The following is a 13,624-nucleotide window of genomic DNA, read 5'->3' as shown; positions in this document are numbered from 1 at the left end:
AGATCTTTCCTTCACGATAATGATTTATGGGTAGACTGTTATAATTTGCGAGTGCGATATCAAGACACTTAAGAAAATTGTTGGATAGATGAAAATCTCTTACAACCAATTCAGTCCTTTATTCACGAAGCAGAAGCAATTTGTTTAGCGTGACAACCATCGCAAGTATTATTTCTAATATATCGATGAGGCAGGCTCGGACATGTTGAGTAAATCGGATCCGGCTCCTCTCCATTTCTCTTCTCTCCATTTTTCTCAAGTTCCTATTTGGATTAACGACACGTGTCATAGTTAAAATAAATAGTTAACATTTAATTTTTCAAAGTTAACCTCTAACCATGATTTAGTTAATAAATACATTATATATCAAGTATTAAAATTATTATAATCTCACAATCTTAGCAACATATTATCTTGTCCAGAAATATAGAAAAGAAAAATTTTCTTCCTTTTTTTTCGTTGGATCTTTTTTTTTTCATTTATATAATATTCTTTTTCTATATTTATGGACAAGATAATATGTTGCTAAGATAGTTATATTATAATAATTTTTAATACTTAATATATAATGTATTTATTAATTAATCATTATTAGAGATTTATTTTGGAAATTAAATCTTAGCCATTTATTTTTAACCTATGTCATGTATCACTAATCCAAATAGGAACTTGGAGAAAATGGAGAAAAAAGAAATGGAGAGGAGCCGGATCCGAGTACATCATGTACATATATCATATCTTTACTGAATATAACATTGGATATTTACATTTTTAAATGTTAAAAATTTTCAACCTAAAATCCGTAAAACGAAGCAATGAGTTATCATAATTTTCTAAATCTACCCCCTTCTGAATTGGTTTATAAGATAGGAGAAGCCAAATTGGAAAAGAAAATTAGCTTCTTCCTTTTTCAAATATTACTTGAACCAGGTGAAAATTTTCGAAAACACTAGGAGGTTTCAAGTATGTAACATTGTGCACAAGATAACACAAGCAAAATACTAGAAGTCGATGTCAAATCTCTTGTGTATAAGCAAAAACAGAACTACATGAGACACATCTATATGAGATACTTGTTGTTTCACTAAAGCAGCTGCAATGAAAGTTTGGTGGATATAATTACCTGGTATACATACTGGTATAAGGTAATATGCAATTACTGGAATAATTGAGTTGCACACAATTTGATCCAGACACCATCATTATCAAAAAGGAAAAATAGCAGAGGAAAATGAGTTACTGGCAACTGGTAAAATATTCATGCCTGGGAGACAAGTGTTGCCTTCTTCATTTGAAAGTTGTGTTGTTTGAAAAGAGATGAACTGGAAGGAAGTGCAAGTGACTTCTAATGAATGCAGATGCTGATGACATGAGACCACAAATCAATAGCAATAGCAAAACAAGAAATGCAGGCCTTCTCACCCTCTAGGCGAATCCAAAACCATCAAATAAAATATAACAGTTGGCTAAAAAGATTAAGAATGTTTTAGATCTGCATATATGTCAGGAAAAGGCCTGAACAACACCACTTCACCTACATATTCAAAATGTTATTCACTTTTTCCAAAAGAGAGTTTAACTACATTTATAAAACCTTCTTGTGGTCTTGCCCACCACTCATTAATTTATTGAATAATTAATGACTTTAATCAGCCAATTTCCCATCTAATCCAGAATGGGCAACGCAATCTGATGACACTACTTCACTATTTGAAACTGAAACAGCTGCATCCAGTGCTGCTGATGTAGAAGACACATCCCCGCTAGTGCCAAACCTCAATGGCTCTTCAACAGACATAGCTTTTTTCTCAACTTCTAAGTTCACATTTTCATGTTTATTATCAATGTTCTCTTCTGGTTTAGACTCCGTGCTCGGTAAAACCGAAAGGTCACAATTTCTGCCATCCTCCGCAGCCGCATTCTCTCTTGTTTCTTCTGATACTGAACCTTGTAATTTGGAACCTTGGCTGTCCTGAGCTAATAAATCTGAAGGTGGAGGAAATGCTGAAGCGACTGCTGCTCCAATACCTAATAATTGATCTTGAGGGATAGCCAAAGTGGCTGCTGCTCCAATACCTAACAATTGATCTTGAGGGATAGCAGAAAGGGCTTGTTGAGTCAAAATACCCAGTATTTCATGAAGATTGTGCTGATGACCTTGAGGAGTGACAGAAGTTGATGCACCAGAATTAGGTTGGCATAGTGCCTGAAGTGCTGGGTAAAGAGCCTGCAAAGCAGGGTATAATGCTTGGAGAGCAGCTTGTCCAACCATTGCTTGTTGGCCTTGGAAGTCCTTAACATTTGAAAGGTGTTTCCTTCCTGCCAGATGGCTTTGGAAAACAACTACTGATTCACACTTTACATTACAGAGTTCACATATTAAAGGAACCATTTTTTGGGGCTTAGGAGGCACAGCAGGTTTTCTTGAGCCATTCTGTGTCTTCATCAATTTACTGCCTCGTCCACCTCTTAGATTGCGCTTGACTCCACGCCCTTGACCTTGAATATGATCCACAGGATCTGTCTCTTCAACCTTTTGTTTTCCGGTAATACCGACATCTTCCTCTATAACAGCTTGAGGAGGAAGCTTCTCTTGGGGCAGCGGCTGTCTGTCTCCAGTTACAGTTTCAGAAGGCAAATGCCCCAGCGGCAGCTGCCCAGATCCCTCAACTACAGGCTGGTAAGAAATCCTTGGCTTAACTTCAGAATTTGTTGTCTGGTTACCATGTGCTCCATCCATCTGTTTGTTCAGTTTCTGTCGCTCTTCATAGGCTTTCAGGTTCTTTTTATGTTTCTTTCCATTCTTATGCTGTTCAAGAACTTCAGGTGTGTTGCATTCAATCCTACAGAGTTCGCACCAAGCCATACGAGGTGGACGGACAGGAGCTGAATTACCTGAGGCAGATGATGAAGGTTTAACTTGGGATAGGCCACCTTGGATCTGTGATGCTCCTTGAAAAACTTTTGGTTGGTTCTCAGCATATGTTGGTAATGTGTAGCTAGGTTGTAGTTGCCCACCACCAAGATGGCCATGAGCACCTCCTCTATAGGGCCTGCCACCCCTTTTACCTTTACCTTTATATGGAGATGGTGCGAGCTGCAGAATGCAAATATGTTCAAAGATTTGGAATATTCTATACATCAATGGATCAGCTGGAGAGCTTAATGCTGATACCAAGTCAAAACAGTAATATATACACCAAAAGAACCAATCTCGTCATCTTAAATAGGTCAACACAACAAAATTAGACAAAAAGCAAATCAGCACACAATTGTATGAGCAGCAGAAGACATGAAGTAACTTAGCATAGCTGAAGGAATGGTAGAGAAGTTGGCAAAACGAACAAACAGAATCAGTATTACAGAAGGCAGGCTCCTCCATGATGTAAAACCAATTAATACAGGTCGAGTATTGAAAGAGAAAAGAAGTCTATAATAGTAGCAAGTATAAATTCATTGGCACCATAAGAAAAGACTTGACTGACTGCAGGGACTTTATGTCTAGGTGTTAAACACTTGACATAGTAATGGGATAAGCAAAGAGAGCTCATGCATGCATCTCCTTGTTCCCACCCTCCCCCAACCCCCCAGAAGGAAAATGAACAAAAGTTAATTACCAATTCAGAGATAATGTTGGGTTAACTTGCAGTTAAGGAATTTAATATACCCATAAGTGTTTCTAATCACTAATGAGGAAGTTAACAGGACAAAAGAAGCAGCAAACAGAAAACAGAACCCAATTGCTAGCCACCTCTTTTACCAGATAATTTCACCATGTTAAAGGATGGTGAACGGCATTCTCTTTCATTTACCACTGATATATTGTATGCCATATCTAGCATCAATTTAAAACACAAGGCTACATCGAGAAGCAACTCCCTATCAGAATAATACTTCAAATTTCACCCTAAAAACAGTCAGCTCGGTGAACAGTATGTGGAAATACTATATCCAGATTCCATCTTGCATAATGTATGAGACCCAAAAGGATAAGTTCTTGACATATCAAATGACAATCGCTTAAATGCCTAAACATAGTTATCATACTTCCCCTACCATACTAGTTAACACCTCTGCTAATTCATGTGTAGGCCCTAAAACAAAGTCATCAATCTAAAGCAAATAAAAGTCAACCGATTTTAGCTGCTGAAACTATATTAACATGGACATCATTCATTCATCTTTTTGTAACACAATGTTCCATCAATCTAAACTGACCCTACTTGTTCCTAAGTCCTAACTGTACTTGTTCCTAACACAATCCTTCATCAATCTAAACCAAGCCTATTTGTTCCTAAATGTAGGTGCATTCGCCACTTGAACAGGTATGACCAGAATATGAAGATCAATTTATCAAAATAAGAAAAAATGCTCAGAATATCAAACCTACTGGGAAAATGAAAATGAAAAACATCCATGACCACCAACAACCTTATTCGGGAAGCTTTCTCAATGTAAAGTAGTTGGGGAACCTCCATAAGGACCACTCATGAAGATTAAACAAATTTTACTTTAGTTCTCACATCCGAATAAAGTTAATACAACTCCATCAGTGTTCTAATTATTGATCAAAAAATGTAACTCCATTAGGTGTTATCGACGGTCCAATGAATGTAATGCAGTGGAAGGGACAAAAAATGCAATCAACTAAGAAAAGAAAATCAGCCATCTTAATGTTACAGAAAGTGTGAGACTAAATATCTCACTCCAATGACTCATTTGACGGGGAAACACATGCAAAGAGATACACAAGGAATGCTAGCAACCCAGCAAGGCAGCAACACATTGGTGACAAGGCACGTGGAGGCTTATGGCAAGAGCCAACCAAATCAAAAATAAAGGTTATGTTACAGCTCTAAATGCATGCACCCGATATAGGTACAAATCTCATCATTAAGTAAATTGAAGGATTCATGAATATGAAAAGAAGTACAAGGACGAGTGCTAGGATATGACTCATAAATGTGCAAGTGTAATAAATATGACAGTTAGTTACATGTAGATCGTTTCAGACTTTCAGTAAAGATTATGTTTGATGACCTGATATTACTTTTGATGCCCAGATAGTGACATCGCTTGGATGTCGACTTGGTACTGACAAGGCACTGGTTGAAGAGCGGTGTTTCACTGAATGACAATGTAGTGATAACTGAGCAATTCTGGAGAGTGAGTTGCTCACCAGAAACTCACTTGCCAGTGGAAGGCGACCTGGAGCTCAAGCACGCTCTGACTGAAGAGGGTCCTGTCCCTGGATGGTGATGTGGCACTGACTAGGCAGTGAAGTAGCATGAATAAGGTGCTGAGCAGACAAATATGGACTACAGACTTGACAAGTCAGCAGAAATAAAGTGCTAATTTGACAAGTTAGAGAACAGACTTGACAGGTCAATTGAATGATGAACGGCAAATGTGTCACACACTGCAGAAACAAATGACCAAAATAATGGCAAAAGGAGACTGGAAAAGGCAATGATGCCAAAATCATCAATGCATAGTAGAATGATGACTCTAGAACAGTCACCAGAAGAAACAAGACTAACAAAATTATGTAAGAAGGAAATTCATTTGCAATGTGGGAAACCTTAAGGTAGAAGCTACTTCAATTTCCCAAGATTGCAGAAACTTTAATGCCATATTGAATTGTGTCGGACGTCTCTTTTAAAAGCTTGAGTAGTGAAGGAACACAGTCATTTACTTAAATCATGTCTCTAACACGTCCTTTACATTTGGGTAAGTTTGTTTCATCGCTAAGCACGGGAATTTTTTTACGAAAGGTGATAGTAAGACTCTGACCAAATACTTTTGCTTTCTCTAATACTCATGAAAATAAGAAAAGAGAAAAGAGATCGAACAGAATTGACTAGAATATACAAGAGCATCCTCATGTAGATGTTTAGACCACTAGAAGTGAGGAGTTCAGACAACATGGAAAGACAATTTTAGAGTAAATTAAGCAGGAAAAGTAGTTATTAAATGGGAAAATACCAAAATACCAAGATTCCTAAGCATGGCACAACCTTAAAGAGTTCAGTATATTACAAACCTTTATATAATCTACCACTAATTTTCCTTAATTTTAAATAGGTACGAATATCATACTGAGCTCTTAAAGTTATTATTTTTTTGGATAGAAATAAGGTATTGCATTAAAAGGGAAAAAGCACTAAGCCAGCGCATCAAAACATAGTTACAAGTTGTGCATTTCTCCAATCTAATCTAACAAGATATCTAAATACTGTACAACAACTAGTTTGCACCAAAAGCACAGCAACAAAATAGCTCCAAACTTTAGGCTAAGAATATTTCTCGGTTTGATTTGAAATATCTGTTGTTACTTTCTATCCCAACAAGTCCACCAATTTGTCTGGGGCCACGTTGCTAGGACTCTTCAAAAATGGCAAAGGGCGCATGTGAGATTCTCCAAAAGTTGTATTTTTGGAGAATCCGACACGGGTGCGGCATCAAAAGTAAAGAGTGTGGGCAACTTAGGTCTGGGGTAGTGAACCAAACTTTTAGGGACTTCGTGTAGTCAACTCTGTTCAACATGTAAGAAGCTAATCTCTTTAAGTTCTAATAGGTATTATACAGTATCAACACTAAACAAGGTGTCAGGTAATACTGGAAAGTGAGAGGAAGTGAATATTGAGTCTAATATAAAATATAGATAACGGGAAAAGGAAAAGAGTTACTTTTACCAGCAAAAATGCCCTCAACCCTCTAAAATATTTAGTCTTGCGTAGACAAACATTAAGGCAAAAATATTACAGTATCAAATATGTTCACAATTTTTAAAAAAAAAAACTTTTTCAAGTAAATCCTAGAATTCGGAAGATATTGACCAGGTCTATCTCAAACATGAAGAACAGATTATTTAACCATTTAAAGTGGTGGACCAAAGAAAATCATGCTTATCTTTGAAAGATTTTGAATACCAATGTTGACTATGTAATGAAAAATATATGGAGGCCATATATTACAAATTTCCTAGGAACAGAAAGAGAGAAGTGTTAATAAATTGAAAAGCCGTCAAATGCAGCTTCTTATGTAAATAACATACAGGTAACTGTTTCTATTTTTTATAGGAAAAACAATGACACCAACAACTACGCCTCTTTCTAGACAATTTATGGTCGACTATATGAATCCTCACCGAAAATGTCGCTCCATTTAAGCTCATATCACCCAAAATTAAACAAAATAAAATGATAATAAAAAAGAAAGCATATAAATCTCTTGTAGGATAAAGACTTCTAGAAAGTATATGACCGAAAGTAAACATACTTTAACCCAACTAGAAGTACTTTTTTTTATGTGATTTAAGTCTAACTCGACCCTTTTACAAACTTCTTTTACCATAATTTCACACCAAGTTCTGGAGGTCGACATAGGACATGATCAAACCATCTCAAGTGACATCTTATTTTACCTTTAATGTGTGATATTTGTACCTTTTGCCAAATGTCAACATTTAAAAAAAAAATTGAAACTTGTAGTGTTATGTTGTTTAATCTTGTATAATCTTGTGTGTGACCACACATCCATCTTAGCATCTACATCTTTGTGACACACATCTTGTGGATGTATTGAACTTAAGCAGCCCAACATTCACTCTCATATATAATTGATGTATCTTATAAGTGTTCTACAAAGCCTACCTTCACTTTAGGACCACTTGAAAGAAAATTCTGAGTAGCCTTCCCATCTATTTAGGAAGAAAAAAAAAATCAATCAAAACTAGATGGTCAAATTTGACTGGTCGAAAACTATTATACTGGAGAGATTTGCAGCCTATTAACTGCTAAATAGATGAAAACAGGTTAGGGCATGATTGGATGGGCTTATAGGCTAGCTTATGGCTTATAAGCATGAGTCATAAGTTAGGAATTCTAAATTATGGCTTTTGGCTTATTTTTGTTATTTTGGCTTAAAAGAACCTAAAACATCCCAATCCAAGCAGGCTTTAAATCATTCAGGAAATGCTGCATCAACTTTTCAATAACATAGATACAGTACGCATACATTAGTTTTTTTTTTTTTTTTTGAAACTGGTAACTTTGTATATATATGTTAGAATCTGAATCTTACAAGAGGTAAAAGCATACATTAGTTTGATAAACAATTTTTTTTGAAAACTGGTATGTAAGGAGTTCATTAAAATAAACAGCCAAACAGTAAGGTGATGTTTGTCAATTACAGTTTGATCTCCTATACAAAAATAAAAAAAGAAGGAATCCCGTCACTGAAAACTCTATTAGGTATTTACTTATGGTTTGAAGTTTTAAGAACCAGGGGCTAACCAATGGAAATCTCCTCCTACTCTTTCAGAAGTGATCTAACTTGTGATAAAAATCACAGAGCAATACATGAAGCACCCACCAGAATGGTGAGTTGGGGAGGAGGAAATACCAAAGGAATAAAGAAAAAAGAAAAAAGAAAAAGAGTGTACTTCTCTCGACTTAGAGAGATCTTGTACCATATCAAACACCAGTAAAATCTTCAGGGAATCCCAACTCTTGTGACTAAGCATTTCTGCAAAGGAGAAAAGCAACTTTAAGTGGAAAGAGAGTTATCCATGCTAACTGAGCCATGACAACAGGCTGTTTGAGCTTGGTCTGATTGACACTGTAACAATCCACAAGCTGGTATTAGCTCGAGTGCAAACTTGAGCCAATTCCATGATATGTAGTTGAAGCTCAAGCTCACCTTATCAGCTTGCCTAGTGTGACAGACTGTTTGCTCAGCTAATTATATCTTTTAAAGACGCTGATCTGGTTTATAGAGTCTTTGAGAGGAAACTGTTGCTTCTCAATCAAGAGACAGTCTTACCTGTTTCCTAAACAAAGCTCGTATAAAGCATGCAAAATACAGTAGAGATCTTGTATAATTAGCTGAGCAAAACAGGCACAATAGACTTGCTCACACTCTGCTTCTTCTGGCAGGAAGCTTAGCCTTGTTATCAATTTCAAATGTACCAAGCTCAAGCAGTTTAGTTAAATAATCAGAGTGTTTTTAATTTTGTTAACATATAGCTAGTGCTATGAAGGTCTAAGTAAACAGCAGGCAAAAATTCTCAAAGAATCATAGTATAGCTTATGTTAGAAGCCTATGTTTTACAAAAAAAAAAAGTAATAACATAACAAAGTTCACAAGGATACAGAGAATACACATATAGAATTATGTTCTTCAGTTTCTTGTCCTTTTGAAATTCTTTCATTAAGTAAAATATTCTGCTCTTAAACATGTCATGTAGAATGTTGCAATTCAAGAGTTACTAAATAGAGAAAGTGACATTCTATTTTAAAGAGATAGATTGAAACAGATGGAGTACCTAAGATATGACCCCCCCCCCCTAATCTGCACCATGAACACTCGGAACCAAAAATATTCCCTTGAGATACAAACAATATAGCTTTTGGAAACGTGAATTCATGTTCTCAAAATGATAATAAATACAATTAACCAATGCTCTTTGCATAAACAAAACAAAAGGAACAACTTTTCCAGTTAACAGCCTATTATCGTAGGCTAGCTTAATTCATTGTTTTTTTTTAAATCTAAAAGTATCAAACATTCATTAATTGGTATCATTTGATTCTTGTAAATAAGTTTATAGAATGCCTGATCTTTTAAGTACCACTCACTACCTACAGGCCTCATAATCACAATCAAATCTTGTCGATATATCAAGCACGATCTTTGTGCTAATTTTTCTGTTCTTAAAAAAATTGCCTGTTTACCTTCTAAAGAAGAAGAAAGACCTAAAACTACCACCCCAAGCTTCGCACCAAACCATTCAATCTTCGTATATGTCATCTATCTATAATGTTCAATTTAGGAATAGTGCTCCATTAAAAGTTTCAATTTTTAACACTATTTTAGAGGATATTACAGAAATCCAAACAACCAACGGTTCAATAAACTCAAAAATTCTAAAATCATCCCAATCAAATATACCCAGATTGCATTCTATGAACACCCACACAACCAGAGCTCAAAGATATTTATTTTTTTTTGAAAAAAAAAATGAAAAAGCAAAGGAATTACATACCGTAGGTGTGTGGGAGACATTGGGCATTGTCACAGTAGTAACCTCTCCATAGTTAGTTCCTTGTTGTTGAGGATAATACGAATACTGGGGTTGCTGCTTTGAGGCATAAAGATCGGTAGACGGCGGAATCGGAACCCCAGGTGGGTGAATTGAAGTAGGTTCATGCTGGTATTGCTGTTGTTGATAGGCATTTGAATAATAGTCTTGAGGATAGTAGTATTGCTGATTGTAACCTTGATTGTATGGATATGCATAGTAAGCTTGTGTTGATTGATCATAGGGTTGGATTTGAGAAGGGTCGGCCGGCTGTTGTTGCTGGTAGTGAGATTGATCATATGATTGGATTTGAGAAGGGTCAGTCGATTGTTGTGGGTATTGAGCATACATTGATGGATCATAAGCTTGGATTTGAGAAGGATCACCGGCACCCTGCTGTTGCTGCTGGTACTGACCGGAAAAATCCATGGATTTCTTCCTTCAATTTACGTTACACACTTCTTCATTGTACATTATTATATTATATAGGGTTTTCAGTCAATTGGGATTTGGGGATGTCGTTTCTTCTCTCTATTGTGCATTTTTTATTTTATTTTATTTTATTTTTTATGAAAGAAAAAAAAAAGAATTGTCAATTTATCTAATTCAAAAATTTGTGTACAAATTGACATATTATTATCTTGTAATATAATATTAGGATTTAGGACATGTTTGGTGTGATGGTTGAAGGAACATAATTTTGGGATACTTTTATATATCCCATACATTTTATTTGGATCATTGTTACCCATTATTCTAGGATAGGAGGTTTGAATAGATTTAAATAATTAAGATAAAGAGTAAAATATTATTTTAAAATATTATGTAATATACATAATTGGAAAAAGAAATTATGTAACGATGGGAACACACAAAATTGGTTCCATAAAATAGGAATTTTCATTGTTATGTAACAATGAAATTTAACAATACAATATAATACATTTTAAGTAACAATCAAAATAAACATTTTAGATATAATAACGATACAATACAATACAATGGATAACAATTATCCAAACATTGTGTGTTGTGCTTTTTCAGAGTCAATTTATTTATTATTTAAAATTAGATTAGATTAATTTGATATTTAAAATAAAAATTTAAATATTTAAAAAAATACTATAGATTATTAAAAAAAATTATATCAATATAATTTAAAACATACATCTTAGTGTGTTAGTTATATTTCTTGACTTCCAAAAAGGAAGCTATTGTTGTAAAGAAAGCTCAGAATATAAGATGAAAAAGACAAGAAGTATAAGATTGAGGAGATAATTTTCTTATTCAAGTATGTCATACAATGGTGAATGATATCTCTATTTATAGTGTTGAGATATCATAGTCAAAGGTCACCTTGAAATCTTACATAGTTATCATCAAGGTTCATATCACCTTGATATCTTATCACATTGGAAACACTAATACATGAATCCAATTAATTGTTGGATAACTCTAATGGATCATCCACATATACAATGGATTTACAACACTCCCCCTTGGATATCCATAGATTATGTGCCTCGTTAAAACCTTACTAGGAAAAACCCAGTGGGAAAAAGCCTAGTGAAGGAAAAAGAGTACACATATCTCATAATACGCTTTGAATGTTGCCTCGTTAAAAACCTTACCAGGAAAACCCAACTTGGGACAAAACCATAGTTAAGGAAAAGAGTACAACGCGTATTTCGCTCCCCCTGATGAAAACTTTACTTGATATCTCGGAGACGGCGCATTCCAATCTTGTATCTCAACTTCTCAAACGTTGATGTTGGCAATGCCTTAGTGAATAAATCAGCAAGATTATCACTTGAACGAATTTGTTGAACTTCTATCTCACCATTTTGTTGAAGATCATGCGTGAAAAAGAACTTTGGTGAGATATGCTTTGTCCGGTCTCCTTTGATGTATCCTCCTTTCAATTGAGCTATACATGCAGCATTATCTTCGTACATTGTGGTTGGTATATTCTTTTTCAAAGAAAAACCACACATTTCCTGAATATGATGGGTCATTGATCTCAACCAGACGCACTCTCGACTTGCTTCATGGATGGCTATTATTTCTGCATGATTTGAAGAAGTGGCTACCAATGTTTGCTTCATTGATCGCCAAGATATTGCCGTGTCTCCACATGTAAACAAATAGCCTGTTTGTGATCGAGCTTTATGCGGATCTGATAAATACCCTGCATCTGCGTAACCAATCAGTTCTGATTTGGATTCATTGGAATAGAATAAACCCATGTCCATGGTCCCTCGAAGATATCGAAGTATGTGTTTAACACCATTCCAATGTCTTTTTGTTGGGGAGGAACTGAATCTTGCCAGTAGACTTACTGCAAAACAGATATCTGGTCGAGTATTGTTAGCAAGGTACATTAGTGCCCCGATCGCACTAAGATAAGGAGTTTCATCACCAAGAAGCTCTTCATCATTCTCTTGAGGTCGAAATGGATCTGTATTGATGTCAAGCGATCTTACCACCATTGGAGTACTCAATGGATGTGAGTTATCCATGTAAAAACGCTTTAGTATCTTTTCTGTGTACGTTGATTGATGAACAAGTATTCCATTTGACAAATTCTCAATCTGTAGACCAAGACAAAATTTTGTCTTGCCGAGATCTTTCATTTCAAATTCTTTTTTCAGACACTCAACAGCTTCTAAAAGCTCTTTACGAGTTCCAATGATGTTCAAATCATCAACATACACAGCTATTATTACAAATTCAGATCCCGACCGTTTAATGAAAATGCAGGGACAAATCGGGTCATTTTTGTACCCTTTCTTTAACAAATATTCACTCAGACGATTGTACCACATCCTTCCTGATTGTTTCAATCCATACAGAGATTTCTGAAGCTTTATTGAACAAGTTTCTCTTGAATCTTTGTATGCTTCAGGCACTTTGAATGCTTCAGGAATTTTCATGAAAATGTTGTGGTCCAATGAGCCATATAGATAGGCTGTGACAACGTCCATTAGACGCATTTCAAGTTTTTCATGAACTGCCAGATTTATGAGATATCTGAAGGTGATTGCATCTACCACTGGAGAATATGTCTCCATATAATCAATGCCAGGTCTTTGAGAAAAACCTTGAGCAACGAGTCGGGCCTTATATCTCATGACTTCACCTTTCTCATTTCTTTTTCGTACAAAAACCCATTTGTACCCCACTGGCTTGATACCTTCAGGTGTTCGGATTATCGGTCCAAAAACTTCACGTTTTTCTAGTGAAGCCAATTCAGCTTGAATTGCATCCTTCCATTTTGGCCAATCATTTCTCTGTCTACATTCGTGAACAGATTTTGGCTCAAAATCTTCATCTTGTTGCATTATTTCAATAGCAACATTATAGGCAAATATGTTGTCAATCACAACATTATTTCGGTTCCACAACTTTCTCGTCGAGACATAATTCATTGAAATTTCATTATTTTCAGAAGTTCGAACCTCCTCATCATCATGTGTTATCACTTGGGTCTCATCTTGAGAAATTTCTTTCAACCCATGATTATCTTGATCATTTATTCCT

At 35.5% G+C, this 13,624-nt stretch overlaps 1 protein-coding gene across 1 annotated transcript; it reads right to left on the bottom strand.

Annotated features, from left to right (window-relative positions):
• Positions 1-1,462: 1,462 nt before the first annotated feature.
• LOC107008094 lies at positions 1,463-10,620 on the bottom strand. Its single transcript, XM_015207002.2, has 2 exons — positions 10,049-10,620; positions 1,463-3,097 (listed from the first exon to the last, which is right to left on the bottom strand). The coding sequence occupies exons 1-2, from the start codon at positions 10,511-10,513 to the stop codon at positions 1,646-1,648; spliced, it is 1,917 nt and encodes a 638-aa protein (XP_015062488.1). The 5' UTR covers positions 10,514-10,620; the 3' UTR covers positions 1,463-1,645.
• Positions 10,621-13,624: the final 3,004 nt, after the last annotated feature.

The sequence above is a fragment of the Solanum pennellii genome, chromosome 1 (genome assembly GCF_001406875.1).
Source record: "Solanum pennellii chromosome 1, SPENNV200".
Taxonomy (NCBI): Eukaryota; Viridiplantae; Streptophyta; class Magnoliopsida; order Solanales; family Solanaceae; genus Solanum; species Solanum pennellii.
The sequence above is the reverse complement of the archived record's forward strand: the minus strand, read 5'-3'. Positions and strand labels throughout refer to the sequence as shown.

Bases quoted from the DNA above. Each gene is read 5' to 3' on its own strand.
- LOC107008094 (XM_015207002.2), bottom strand. From the start codon at position 10,513: ATGGATTTTTCCGGTCAGTACCAGCAGCAACAGCAGGGTGCCGGTGAT. The intron at 3,098-10,048 runs GTATGTAATTCC...TGCATTCTGCAG, and splicing joins ATGTCTCCCACACACCTACG to CTCGCACCATCTCCATATAA.